The sequence below is a fragment of the Gopherus flavomarginatus genome, chromosome 5, assembly GCF_025201925.1.
Source record: "Gopherus flavomarginatus isolate rGopFla2 chromosome 5, rGopFla2.mat.asm, whole genome shotgun sequence".
Classification (NCBI taxonomy): Eukaryota; Metazoa; Chordata; order Testudines; family Testudinidae; genus Gopherus; species Gopherus flavomarginatus.
In genome coordinates, this window is record NC_066621.1 from 77,371,656 (window position 1) to 77,385,360 (window position 13,705).

Consider the following 13,705-nt stretch of genomic DNA (forward strand, 5'->3'; position numbering starts at 1 on the left):
TTTACAGGTACATGGATAAGAAGTGATTTTAAAAAGACTTGTAGACCAAAGCCACAAAGGGAACCTGGGTCTGAGCTGGGTTTAAAAGCTAGGAGGTCCTGGCTCCCTGCCCTGTGCGCAGAGAAATATATCACCCCTCATTCTCAATGTATATTTTAAGGATTCGTGACAACTGTGTCTCCCTTCCCTTTGCTTACCTGAACTACGGAGATGTGTCCATGTAGAACAGCAAAGGTAAGCGCAGTCCAGTGCCGGCTGTCGGGATGGACTGAGGGGTATCGGGGATTGCTGCCAGGAACCTGGGCACATGAAAAGCTCAGTTATTGACCATTGCAGTCTCTGTCTCTCTCCCATATTCTTCAGACTCTACTGTAATTGGCATTTCCCTGGGGAATAACAACCGCTGGTGGTGACAGACTAACACCATTCGAGAGTGCTGCCAGTGCTAATCCTTGTGATTTATCTTCTAGGCTTCTCTAATGTGCCTATTGATTTCCCTTAGTGGCTGCTCTTTCCAAAAGGAGATCTTATTTGCTCCCTATGTCAATCATTATTTCAGCCACCAAGCGCTCCAAGGGGCTTTGGACTTTATTTCTCCCAAAACCTTCAAACAATGAGCTCTGAAAGGAAGGCCCTTCCGTGGGTCTGGTGTACAAACTCCACAAGCTGGAGCTTTTGGTTGCCAGGAGAGATTTTGTAACCGATCCTGCTTATTTACAAGTCAAAGATGAGCAGTTTTCCTGGGTTTGGCCCTTACTTACTGGTATATCCAAATTTGCTCCAGCATCAATCAGCATCTGGACCATGGCTTCGTCTCCAGCAGCACAGGCGTACATTAGTGGGGTCATGCCCTTCAGGAAGAAAAGTCAGCAACAGTTAGACATGTCTAACAACAGAGAATCCAACTGCCAAAGTGGCCGATGGGACTGGGTCTGTACTGTATGTATCTACGTATATGTGCAGTGCGTGATGTAAAACGTGTGTGCGTGTGCATGGGAGATGTATATGCGTTTGCGATTTCTGCGTGCTGTGGGAGAAATCAAGACATTAAAATCGGAATGTGACGTGTCCTACATCGAATAAATCGCAAATGAGCTAGCAATAATTTTAAATGGGTTATTTAAAATCTTAATCTTTGCATTGAGCCATGTTTTAGAGGCAGCAGGAAAGGAACGGAGCTCCTTGCATCCTCCTGGGCCAGGGAAACTTAAGCAGAAATTAGAAGAAACAGAGGTGTTTTCTTGGCAAACACAGTCTCCATTGGTAAAACAATATTTGTTAAAGTATTTCAGCACTGACAGAACATTTCTACCCATAAAATCTCTCTCTCTTACTTTCTCTCTGTTTAAACAATGACCACCCAGAGATTACTCATGAGCTAGACTGGCCCTATTTACAAACAAATCACTCCAAAAATAGCCAAGCCCAGGATGCTAATGGCCAAAATGCTGTCATGATGAAATAAATTGAAGCTCACATCTCAGGTTTTTTCACTTTTCATTCTCTGGGCTTTTTAAATGTTATTTGATTGAATTTTTCACAGGGGGCATCTCTGCACTAATCAAACAATAATTCAGCCTCATTGCCACACAAAAGGGCCTGAATCAAACCCTGGCTCCAAATGCTAGGTGTGGAGTTTGGATCCCACACATGCTGCTTAAGCTTCTCTCTGAAAAGGCCAGAATCTGAATGCCCCCAAATTTGGGACAGTTCTGATCTGGAGCTGAAACTGCGTTCTTTGGGAATGCTTAGAGCTTGGGTTTGGCTTTGATGCAGGCCCGTTACAAGGGTAGGAAATTCAGCTGTGGATTCAGAGTTAAAGCTGTGGTTTAGGTTCTGGGCCATCTCTATTTGTAACTAGAGCCCTGCCAAACTCATGGGTTCAATTCTAAGGGGTTTGTACAACCCCATCTTTCCATTTGATTCATGGGAGTTTTACACTTCCCTCTCCACAAGTTTTAATCTGTATTTCAGGTTTAGATAAAAACCAAGAACTCAAAAGGAAACTCACCCCAAACCTCTGAGTTTTATTTTTTTTCCCACAGAACCATATGAAACCAATGAGTAACGAATGGCATCCAATGAAAACCATAAATCAGCCCAAGACCGTGCCCCAAGCTCAAACCTCAGTAACTCTACTCTGAGTATTGGGACTATGACTAGAGCTGGGTCTGAACAAACGCTTTCAAAATCTGAACCTGGTTCTGAATGGTGGGGTCAGCGGCTGTCTCACTTTCATTTGATTGGGTGGCCTTTACCAGGTAAGTTTTGTCCATCTCTGCTTGCCACAAGTGGGGCAGTCACACCTGCCTGTAATGACTCAGAGATTCCTGCCTACCGTGTAGCATTTTAAGAATGATTTCCTTTAGCCAGGGTAAGTCTAATACAGGGTTTCTCAAACAGGGGTTGCCGCTTATGTAGGGAAAGCTTCTGGCAGGGCAGGCCAGTTTGTTTACCTGCCCCGTCTGCAGGTCCGGCCGATCGCGACTCCCACTGGCTGCGAACTGCTGCTCGGGGCCAATGGGAGCTTCCAGCAGCTCCCACTGGGCAGCTTCCAGCAGCAATCCACGGCCAGTGGGAGCTGCGATCAGCCAGACCTGCAGACAGGGCAGGTAAACACACTGGCCTGGCCCGCCAGGGGCCTTCCCTACACAAGCGGCAACCCCTGTTTGGGAAACCCCGGTCTAATATGAATATATCAACTTGGCTGGCTTCGTGTCCCTTTGGTTAGTACTCCACCCTGCTGTCCAATAGACCTGGGTTCTGTTTCCAGGCCTTACGTCAGTTTTCCATAGGCAGAATGGCTCTGGCACATCCCATTACAGAAACAGGTGCCAGCTGCAAAGTTTAGATCTGGATCCAGATCCCACAGATGGTAGAGTTGACATCTACGGTTTTGATTTAACCCCATCTTTAGCTGGTAATGCAGCAGAGGAACCATCCTCCTCATGCCTCTGAGAGAAGAGAAGAAGGGTCTCACATTGTTTCACAGTGATACAAGTGGCTAATCACAGAGCAGCAATGTCTCCGTAGACATCCTCCTCCAAGCCTCATTAGTCAATAAGATGCCAGGATTCTGGGCTGTACATTTGGGAAAGGTGTCCTCTGCTGAGGAGGCACAAAGCAAGCACCAGTACAGCGATACTTAACACTAGTTTAATGAAATCCTCCAACAGGATTGGCTACAATATGACATCAATCAGGTGATAATGAGACTATGCTATCAAGTGTTTACAAAGTCTTAAACCTCTTAACTTGTGCTGTCAGCAAAACCCATCAAAGTGCAGAGTTTGGCTGAAAAACAACCCCCCACCCTCTGTCTGGCTGCAGGGGAAAAAATCCTCAGTCAAGAGCAATGGGCTCTGGGCTGTGATTTCTTTGGTGTGAGGATAAATAAATCAGCAGGTCACCAAACAAAGCATCAGAGGCAAAAAATATCAAAGATCTGTTTTGAAAGAACAAAAGTCCTCTGGGCTTTATATCCTGAAACCACAAAAATGTGAGGGGAAAAAAATCCCAAGTGGCAGATTTTCATGAAACAAAACAGACTGGAGCCATCTGTATTGTTTTAAAAGTGGCACTAGTCTTCCTCCAGGGTGTCCCACAAATGTGTGCTGCTGCCCCTATGCCCACAATGCCTATGTAAATCAGGTCACTGTTCATCTAATAACTCACCTGTGCACAACCACCTTGCATGGACAATGCCCGTAAACAAGCAATTTTATTTTTTTTTGCAGAAGCAAGGAGTATGTGCATTTGTGAAGGTGGGTCTATTTAAATATAGTTTGCAACCCTGCAATAATGTGCAGCACTAGAGATATCTCAAAGTAATATTTTAATTCAAAGTAAATTCAGTGCAAGGAAAGGTGCCCTGTACGGAAGTCCATGGGTAATCATTGGGACAGAGTCAGCATGGGCAGTTCCAGGCTATTTGGCTCATGTGCCTCAACTCGGATCTGAAGAGACCACTTCAGAAGTGAAAGGGTAGAGAAGTCATCTGCCTGTTGAGTTCTTCTTGGCCTCTCTGTAGCGAGTTCAAACTGGGGCTTTTTGCATGTCCACTGGGAACTGGGCTAAGAGTAGGGTGACCAGATGTCCCGATTTTATTGGGACAGTCCCGATATTTTCTTACATATGCTATTAGCCCCCACCCCTGTCCCAATTTTTCACATTTGCTATCTAGTCACTCTAGCTAAGAGCAGCATCTAACTCACTTCATACAGGTCACTCAAAAGCCATCAGATAGTAACACCTTTTGGTCACTCACTGACCTGACCTGAATTTCAACTGAAGAACCAGAGGTGACAGCCACTGGCAGCACGCATGTAGGGATCTTAATTTTGGAAACATTTAGGTGCAAGACAAAATCTAGCTTTCCTATTCTATATCCTGAATACTAATCTATCCCCCATTTCTATCAGAGACATGCCATAAAGTATTCCAGAGAATGGAGGGGCTCAGCAAATGATGTAGAAACAATTCTCTTAAAGAGTTCACAGGCTAACCCAAGCTAGAACTTGAGAAAAGCTCAGCTAGATAAAAAGTCATCATGTACTGATTTGCCTCTACAGAAAATATTTCATTTCTTCATGCAGGGAAACCGTCTCAGGGTCTTCTCATATACCTGATCATCCATTGTGTTAACCCCATCAGGTCCCAGCGCCTCTATAGCTTGGTTGATCAGATCAGTCCTTCCACAATTTAACATTCGGAAACCCAGGTCCTGCTGGAATCTTTCAGTAGCAGCCTTAGCGTCCAGTCTTCGGAAGGAGCTAAAACAGCATTCAGGCCTGTTGAGGACAAAGGCCAAAAAGTGCAGCAATCATTTCAGGAGGGTTTGTGTTTTAAATTAGCAATTAGTTATAGTACTGCTTCTCCACATGGCTTTACGCTCCATTCTTGGGTTTTTCTATTTTGCCTGCAGAAATGTTTATTTGTTATATAATTGTAATGCATCAAATGTATATGAAATCATATTCAGAGAACAAGAGGGAGAAGAACTTTGTTGAAATAAGAAGTACAAATATAGTTCCATGATTAAATAATCATTATGGCTCTATGTAAGAGCCTGGCTATTATTCCCAAATAAGATTTTGCCTATCAAGATTTTCCGTTTTATCACCTTACTCCCACATTTTTTCATCCCTGCATTATAATGAAGATTGTCCATATCCTCTTTTGGGTGGCAAACCATTCTCAGATCCACCCCAATAAAATCAAACTTACTCCTGGGACCTATATTTATATTAGGCTCCTATCCTTCCATTTTCCTCCTCTTGACAGCTACCAAGCTATCTGCTTCTAAACAAGATAAGGGAGTCTGGAGATTATTGTAAGTCTCCAGACTTATCCTTTGAGAGACATCTGAATTCCGAGCCTGGGAGCCTCTCTTGTGCACTGAAGGAACATTACCAGGTTGTAGGCATTTCCTATCTCAACTGGACCTTGACATGGTCACCCACATTGTGTGATTTCATTTGCTGCCTCTTCACTGGCAGCTTGTCCTGACACAGGCTCTTGCGCCAACTCCCAGCTGCTGCAGTATTTGGCTGCCAACTTCCTTTGAAAATTTAGACAACCTCAACATATTTTAACATTTTTTTGAAACTTTGCATGCGCTGCCAGAGAAGTAATGCATTCATGGTTTTACTTAGAAGGCTGTGCATGAAACTTACTCAGGGCCTCAAACTTATCTGGTAACTTTTCATGCTCTTGTCTTTGCAGGTGGATGACAAATGGCAGCCAGATGCCACAACAAACTTGTCCACTTAGCAAAGTCCTTCACCCGTCTAGTGGCTGGCCTGATTGTACATGGGAGTCCAGAACAACACCACAGCCAAAAATCAGATGAGGACTTTGGTGATCTACCAGCATGAGGAACACTAGGTGAGAGTCAATTTTGGCAATTGATCTTTGATTATCAGCAGATAAGTATGCCCAGTGGTCTGTGATGGGATGTTGGATGGGATGGGATCTGAGTTAGTGCAGAGAATTCTTTCCTGAGTGCTGGCTGGTGAGTCTTGCCTACATGCTCAGGGTTTAGCTGATCGCCATATTTGAGGTCGGTAAGGAATTTTCCTCTGGGGCAGATTGGCAGAGGCCCTGGAGGTTTTTCGCCTTCCTCTGCAGCGTGGGGCATGGGTCACTTGCTGGTGGATTCTCTGCAGCTTAAGGTCTTCAAACCACAATTTGAAGACTTCAATAACTCGGTCATAGGTTAGGAGTTTGTTATAGAAGTGGATGGGTAGGGTTCTGTGGCCTGCTTTATGCAGGAGGTCAGACTAGATGATCATATTGGTCCCTTCTGACCCTAAAGTCTACGAGTCCAATGTGAGCCTCTAGCCAGGGGAGCTAAGTAGGAACATTGTTTTGGTTTAAGACTAGATACCTTCAAGAAGTTGCCCATGGCCACACAGAATAGCTTCTTGGGCTAATACACTGCACAAGGTTGCCCGTTAGCTCTTACTAAGATCTTGCCTACACTAGGTGAAAATGTGTTACAACACTCACTTGGTTGGAATACCTTGTATTGCCTGTACAAAGTCTTGCAACAGCATTTTTCCGCCACCTCGGTCATTTTACAAGTGTTGGTTTGCAGTGCCTGGGACAAGGCCTTCAGCTCAGGCCCAGATGAGCAGGTGCCACTTACAATGGTGTTTCTCCCCACTGTGGACAGAAAACCACACTGCAGCTATGACTAGATGGGTTCAGTGGGTCCTAACTTCACCCCACAATGCAGAGACCTACACTGGAAAATCACCTCAAATCTCCTGCCTCTAGCAAGTGGGACAGGTGCCTCACAGGTTATGCAAGTGTCCAAGGGCTATTCAGAGAGGTGGCAACTATGCCCAGGGCAGAACACCTTCCTTCAGAAAGGAGCTAATGTCTAAGTATTTCCTAGGAAAAATTCAGTAGGAAGGTAACATTACAGTCTTGGGATTTTGTTATTGTGAGAGATTTTTCATATATTAGCTTGTAGTTATTAGGGCAGTTCAGTAAAAAGGTGTGTATGGGGAGGCGTCGGCTCTCTGAATCATCAGGCACTGGAGAAAGATGAGTGCAGTAAACAGGCCAATAGCTACTGCCAGAGGTAAGGTAACAGGTGAAGGACCAATGACCACTGCTAGAGGCCATAGGTGGATAAACAGTCAATCCTGGAGGTAGGGTAAGTGATTAGATGGACAAACAGACCACACTTCTATGATAAATGTTATTATGATACTATATTCCTATGTTCCCCTGGGAACAATTAGCTTCTGTCAACTTGAAGTCTAGTGAATTTCAGAAAATGAGTGAAATGCATCTTCAAGTGCTGTACCAGCCCTTGAGCTGCTACTCTACTTTGCTAATTTGTTTGGCTCTACAATCACTTTGTCCTAGTTTCAAAGTAAGTGCTCTGTGCAAAACAAGGAGAAACTCCTTAACCAACACTACGGAAATAGTGAAACGGAGAACACACACAGTGCTGTCAAATACACCAATTAGAAAAATAGAGAAATACCTTTAGCTCTCATCTCTCTGTTACAGTGATCTTAGCTATGACTTGAAACAATAGGTGACGCTATCTCAGACAGCCAGGTGGTTTTTAAGTTGATGGTGTCCATTTAAGCAGGTACTGTCCGGGTGAGGAGTGACGATGTTTACAGATCACTTTGAAATAATACATGGAGAGCGCTGGCTTGAAAATCTTATATTCACTGTCTCACAAACAAACAGGTGTGGAGAACTATTTGTCTAAGGAATCTATCAGAAGATAGATATATACAGTTTCAGGACAGAGGTCATTATAACAACAGCACTTTGCCCTTCTCCACTGCCTTTCATCCACGAATCCCCTCCAAGTGACAGAATCCTTTTGCGAGGTGGGAATTATCATCGTACTTTGTGGACAATGCAATGGAGGGACAGAGCAGTTGTGATTTGCCTAAGGTCACACATTCAGCCAGAGGTACAGCTGGGAATAGAACCCAAGAGTCCTGACTCCCTGTCACTTGCTCTAATCACTAGCCAATTGCTTCCTGTAAGTGGGAAGGTCATGTCACTGGCATTAGAATAGTGATACCTCCCTCTTTTCAACATTTTTTTCCATGCAGCACAGACAATGTTCCCAGCTCCAAAAACACCAACATGGGTCTTTGGGATAACAGCTTATAAAAGAAGGGTCAGAACAAACAGCTTATGAAGCTCAATTCTGACTTGTGATTTCTGCCCTCTGCTGCAAACATGATGTGCATTATTTGATGCAAAGGCTGCCTTGGTTGCATAGAAAGATTCATGGTGTATCATTATGTCCTTGGAGAGGTCTGGTGAAAGGCGGGAGAAAAAAAATGGGTGTGGGCAGGGCCGTCCTTAGCCATAGGCAGAACAGGCAGCCGCCTAGGGCACCACTAGGTCTGGAGGCACCGCTCTGCTGGGAGCCTGGACAGATGGGAAGCAGGGGAGCATGTAAGAGCAGGGCTGCTGGGTCCTAGAGAGAGATGAATGCAGCACAGTCTGAGGGAGGGGATTGGCTGCTGGGGTCTCTGGGAAGGGGTGAGAGAAGGAACTCACCTGTAGGGTGACCAGACGTCCCAATTTTATAGGGACAGTCCCGATTTTGGGGTCTTTTTTTATATAGGCTCCTATTCTCCCCCCACCCCCATCCTGGTTTTTCACACTTGCTATCTGGTCACCCTAGCTGGTGGCAATTGGTACCTATATAAGACAAAGCCCCAAATATCGGGTCTGGCCCTATAAAATCAGGACATCTGGATCTGGACAACCTAGCTGGAAAGCGTGTCTCTCCCCTGGGCTGGCACTGATCCATCTCATCCAGGGGGAACTGCACAGGGCAGGATGAGCTGCTGTGGCTTCATGGGTGCCCCGTCCCTGAGATCAGATGCTGTGCTAATTTCACCATGGTCAGTTGGGCTGGCAGTGCTGCCCATTGGCATGTGATCAGACCTGAGGGTTTGCTGCTGCTGTTGCCACTCTGCACCCCAAGAGGTGGATTTTGGGGTCCTGCAGTTTTCCACCCATCTCCTCCTCTACTGCAGCTGCTGGACCAGCTGGCTGCAGGGTGAGCCGAGCATGAAAGCAGTACTGTGTTTCCATTTAGATTGTCATTTAACAAATTTGGTCCCCAAAAATGCTTGCTAACAATCCTGAATTCAATTTCAATATTTTTTTAAATCAATATCTTAGCCAAAAACAGAAAATTAAGTTGACAATTATTTGTGTCAAGTTTGGTATGGGGAAGGGAGTGGGCCAGTTTTCATTAGAGAAACAAAAAATGTTGACTGACTTTCCTATAGTCCTGTTACTGCTAAATAGAGCCCTCCAACAACAGTAATATGCTCATCTCCTTACTAATGTATAGAGAAGGGGTCGGCAACCTACGGCACATGTGCCAAAGGTGGCATGCGAGCTGATTTTTGATGGCACGCAGTGGCAGGCTGAGCGGCTGAGCCCACCACTGCTCTGGGGTTCCGGCGGCCGCCCCATTGCCACCTGGGGTCCTGGCCGCTGGCCCCACTCAGCACCCACTGCTGGCCTGGGGACCCCCAAGGAACCCCAGGTTGGCAGCGGGCTGAGAAGGCCGGTGGCTGAGACCCTGGCTGAGGCACTCAACCCGCTGTCGGCCTGGGGTTCCATTCACTCTGCTGGTAGCGGGCTGAGCAGGACTAAATTCAACAAAATAGGAAAACAAGAGCAACTAATGACAAAGTGCAAGAACCTAGAGCAGTGGTTCCCAACCTTTTTCATCTGGCACCCGCCAGACAAAGAACCGTGGCAGTGGATGAGCATCCACCAAAATGCCGCTGAAATTTGGCGGCATTTCAGCGGCGATGCCTCTGGGTGACGCTGCTTATTGGCAGCAAGCGGCATCATCCAGAGGCATTGCCGCAAAAATGCCGCCGAATTTCGCTGGCATTTCAGCAGATGCTTGTCCGACGGCCAGTACACAGGTGCACTGAGAGGCCCCTGTGGGCGCCAGGGCACCCACGGGCACCGCGCTGGGGACCCCTGACCTAGAAAGCCTCCTGAAGCACAGCTACCATTTTGATTTAAATGGACTTGAACTGCATGAAGAACTGAGTATACTGTCATCCGTGTTGCCACATGCAAAATCGATGATGGACACTGTACAGTTTACTCATACCAACAAACTTCTTGACATATATCCTAATGTGTACATTGCCACTCGTATTCTACCGACAATTCCTGTAACAGTAGCATCAGGAGAATGGAGTTTCTCAAAACTAAAACGTTAAAAACTATCTCCGCTCTACAAGGAGTCAGGAACACTTGACTGGTCTTGCTATTCTTGCAGTCGAACAAGACATCACTTTGTCTCTGTCATACGATGACATTATGCCTGATTTTGCAGCCAAAAAAGCCAGAAAGATTGCTTTTAATTAAAAACAAATCCTTGTGTCAATACCTCTTCATATAACTTTCCAATAAAATGTTGACAAATTAAAAAAATTATATTATTTGCATCATTCTGTCAAATCAGAATTTTTTCTATAGTGCTACTTCTTTAGTGCTAGTCCATCAGCATTACAGTGTGCTTAACTACGTTAAACTGGTTTTAATAACATGCATGTGGCAAGTTTTCCAATAGTGTAAGCTTATGTTTGTGTTGCTAAGAGCAAGACAGGCACAGGGGCACCAGTTTAATAATCCCACCTAGGGCACCATAAATCCTAAGGACGGCCCTGGGTGTGGGTAGGAAAAGCATCTGGTTTTTCTTACAGATTTTTTCTTTTCCCCTGTAATCAGAACAACATGGATAGAAACCTTCACCAGACTCCTTCCAAGAGCCATTTTTGAAACTCCTCTCTCACCAATCAGAATACAGAATTGAATTCCTGTATATTCCACATGTTGTGGCTGAATCCCTGTCCTCTTTCCTCCCCCTCACTCCATTCATTCATATGAGTATCTAGATTGCCTGGGTTTCTAAAGATGGCTTTGTGTGGTAATGACAATGGCCCTGTAACACTTTTAACCTGACGTTTATCGGTATGTACTCTCAGCCTTAATTCTACCTTATCAAAGTTTGTGTCTAGGAATTTCCCTTTAATTTAGATCAATACACTTCTGAAACAGAACCTGAAAAACCCTTTCCTCTTTTTTCTACATGTAACCTAGAAATTAAGGAGCCATTTGTGTTTTATATACAATCTCTCTCTACTGGATTTACAAAAACCTGTGGAGATTAAAACAACACAGGATACCTTTGAAGTGGGAAGTCTCAGACTGTGTTTTGAACAGTTCCTTCAATCTAGAGGAAAGATTGAAAAAAAGAACTATGAAACTAATATTGAAAGGAGAACTCCTGAAACTAGCAAGAGAGCATGCTGATAGCTTGCCTTTCTGCAGTGCCATCTGAGAACCTCAAGAGCCTTTTACTTTCTTTACTTCAGCTTTGCAACACCTTTTGAGGGTGGTAAATATTGAGGCACAGGAAAGTTAAGTAACTTCTCCTATGCCACACAGAAAATCAGTAGAAAAGCGAAGAATAGAACCCAGAAATCCCAACTAAAAACCCCTTGCTGCAACCACTAGATCAACCTCCCTCCTTCACACAAAAGACCTAAAAGTAACAGTACATTTTTTCCTTACAAAGTATGTTACAAATATCATTTATTTTTATTTATGTGTCCACTGCAAAGTCTTCATTAATTAAATGCAGTGGGATTAATTTAAGGAGGAAAAATTCACTTTGCACTAATGTGTACATTTCTGGCTAGGGTACCACAAAATAATTGCACAATACCAAAATCAGTGCTAACACCAGTAAACTTGGCAGAATATAGAAAATGAATGAAACTCAAGTGAGTACTAGCGGCCCCATCTTACTGTAAAATTATGAGCAATCTATGTGTGGATGAAGGCTCTCTTTAAGTCTAAGGCTTTAGACTTAGGCTCTTCACCAGGGTATTTAAAGAGGCAAAGAATGATCTTGTGGTTAACACTGGTGTCTGGGAATCAGTCTCCCTATATTCTCAGCCTGTCTCTGCCACAGACTGTGTGCATGACAGAGGGCAAGTCACAATCTCTGTGGGCCTGATCCGTAAAATCAGGATAAAACTTTCTTAGCCCACAGGAGTGCTGTGAGGCTAAATTCAGTGATGTTTATAAAGTGTTTTGAGATCGTCCTCCAATGGAAGGTGATACAGAAGGGCAAAGTGCTATGATTATTATAACTGAATGTAAAGATAAGCCCACATACTTCAGCTGCCGTGGTTCGCAGTCCAGTCCTGGTAAGAGCAGCCTGGCCGTCTGCCTGATATCATCGCTGTCCACAGTTAAACTGCGCCGATGCTCAGCGTAGGTGATAGCCACTCGCATCCACTCCATCAGCGGGGGCAGAAGCATGAAGGGCCTGTGCAGAGAGTGAAGAGACCCATTACAGTCAATGCTGGTTTGTTATCTTGCATGGTGAGATAAAATGTACTCCACAGTTTCCTAGACATGAATGTTGGGACGCGGGCCAGAAGGCTCCCTGTTTTATCTCTTGATAAAACTCCTCCTGCAAAAGTGAAGTCTGCCTCTTTAGCCAAGTGCAGCTGACTGATAGTTCAACAGCTAAAAAATAACTGGATTTGGGATGAGAGTTTTGACAGCTCAGCCCAGATTATCTGAACTTCAGTTTACCCCAGACGGAGTCACGTTCAGATATGTGACAGTGCGTGAGACTAAGTGAACAAAGAATGTTGCCTCCTGGTTTCTAGGCCGCAGAAGGTTAAGGGGCCTGCTACTGCTCCTAGCTACCGATGGGCTCTTTTAGGTCAAGTGGTTGAGGCTTGTAGTTTTGGAGCTGAATGGTTTGTCCTAGCTCCTCATATGTGAGTGATTTATATAATAAATGCACTGTTGTCTGTAGAGAGACAAGGTGGGTGAGACAATATCTTTTATTGACCCAACTTCTGTTGGGGACAGAGATATTACCTCACCTACCTTCAGGGCCATCCTTACCCATACGCAAAGTATGCAGCAGCTTAGGGCACCAGGAAATTTGGGGCACCAAATTTCCTGGTGCCCTGAGCAGCTGTGTGCTGCTCCAGCCCCTGCTCCGGCTCTTCCCCAAGCCCCCGTCCTCCTCCACCCTGCCCCCTCCCCACCTCCTCCTGCCCCTGCTCCGCTCCAGCCCCACGCCCCTGAGCTCGGCAGCATGGCCAGGCCTGCACTCACCGGCAGTGGGAAGTGCAGGCCTGCCCCCAGCCGCGCTGCCGGTGAGTGCTGGGGGGTGGTTCCCTCCTACCCCCCAAGGCAGCCCCCCCCCCCCACGGAGGACTGGGTCCCGCTGCCCCTCCGCAGAGGCTTCCCCCTTTCCCCCCCACGGGGGAGGATGTGTAGGGCCCCAGAATAGCTAGGGACCGCCCTGCCTACCTTGTCTCTCTAATAGCCTGGGACTGACACAGCTTTGTTGTCTCTAGCACATGGGATTTGTTACAAAGATCTGACCATCCATTATGACATTGAAAATATCCTTGACTATTCAATTAACCAAACTTACTCAAGGCTCCCCCTTGACATTCAGTTAATCCATGTTTTGTGCTCTTAATATCAGTGGCTTTTCTCACTCTACATTCCTAGCACACACAGATCAGGTCTCCATTTCTACACATTTAGCCCTCTAGGTCTCTGCAGAACTGTTAGAGCTACGTGTCAGGTATGTTTTTCCACAGACAAACAGCGAACACTCACTAGGCTT

General features: G+C 45.4%; 1 protein-coding gene across 2 annotated transcripts in view; it reads right to left on the reverse strand.

Annotated features, from left to right (window-relative positions):
• ABTB2 (ankyrin repeat and BTB domain containing 2) overlaps positions 1-13,705 on the reverse strand; it is a 221,828-nt gene that overhangs the window by 18,479 nt on the left and 189,644 nt on the right. For both annotated transcript variants that reach the window (XM_050955270.1, XM_050955269.1), the window contains 4 exons: positions 12,221-12,373; positions 4,625-4,790; positions 762-851; positions 198-299 (listed from right to left, as the gene is read on the reverse strand). In XM_050955270.1, coding sequence (XP_050811227.1) covers positions 198-299; positions 762-851; positions 4,625-4,790; positions 12,221-12,373 — 511 coding nt within the window. The remainder of the gene's footprint in view (positions 1-197; positions 300-761; positions 852-4,624; positions 4,791-12,220; positions 12,374-13,705) is intronic.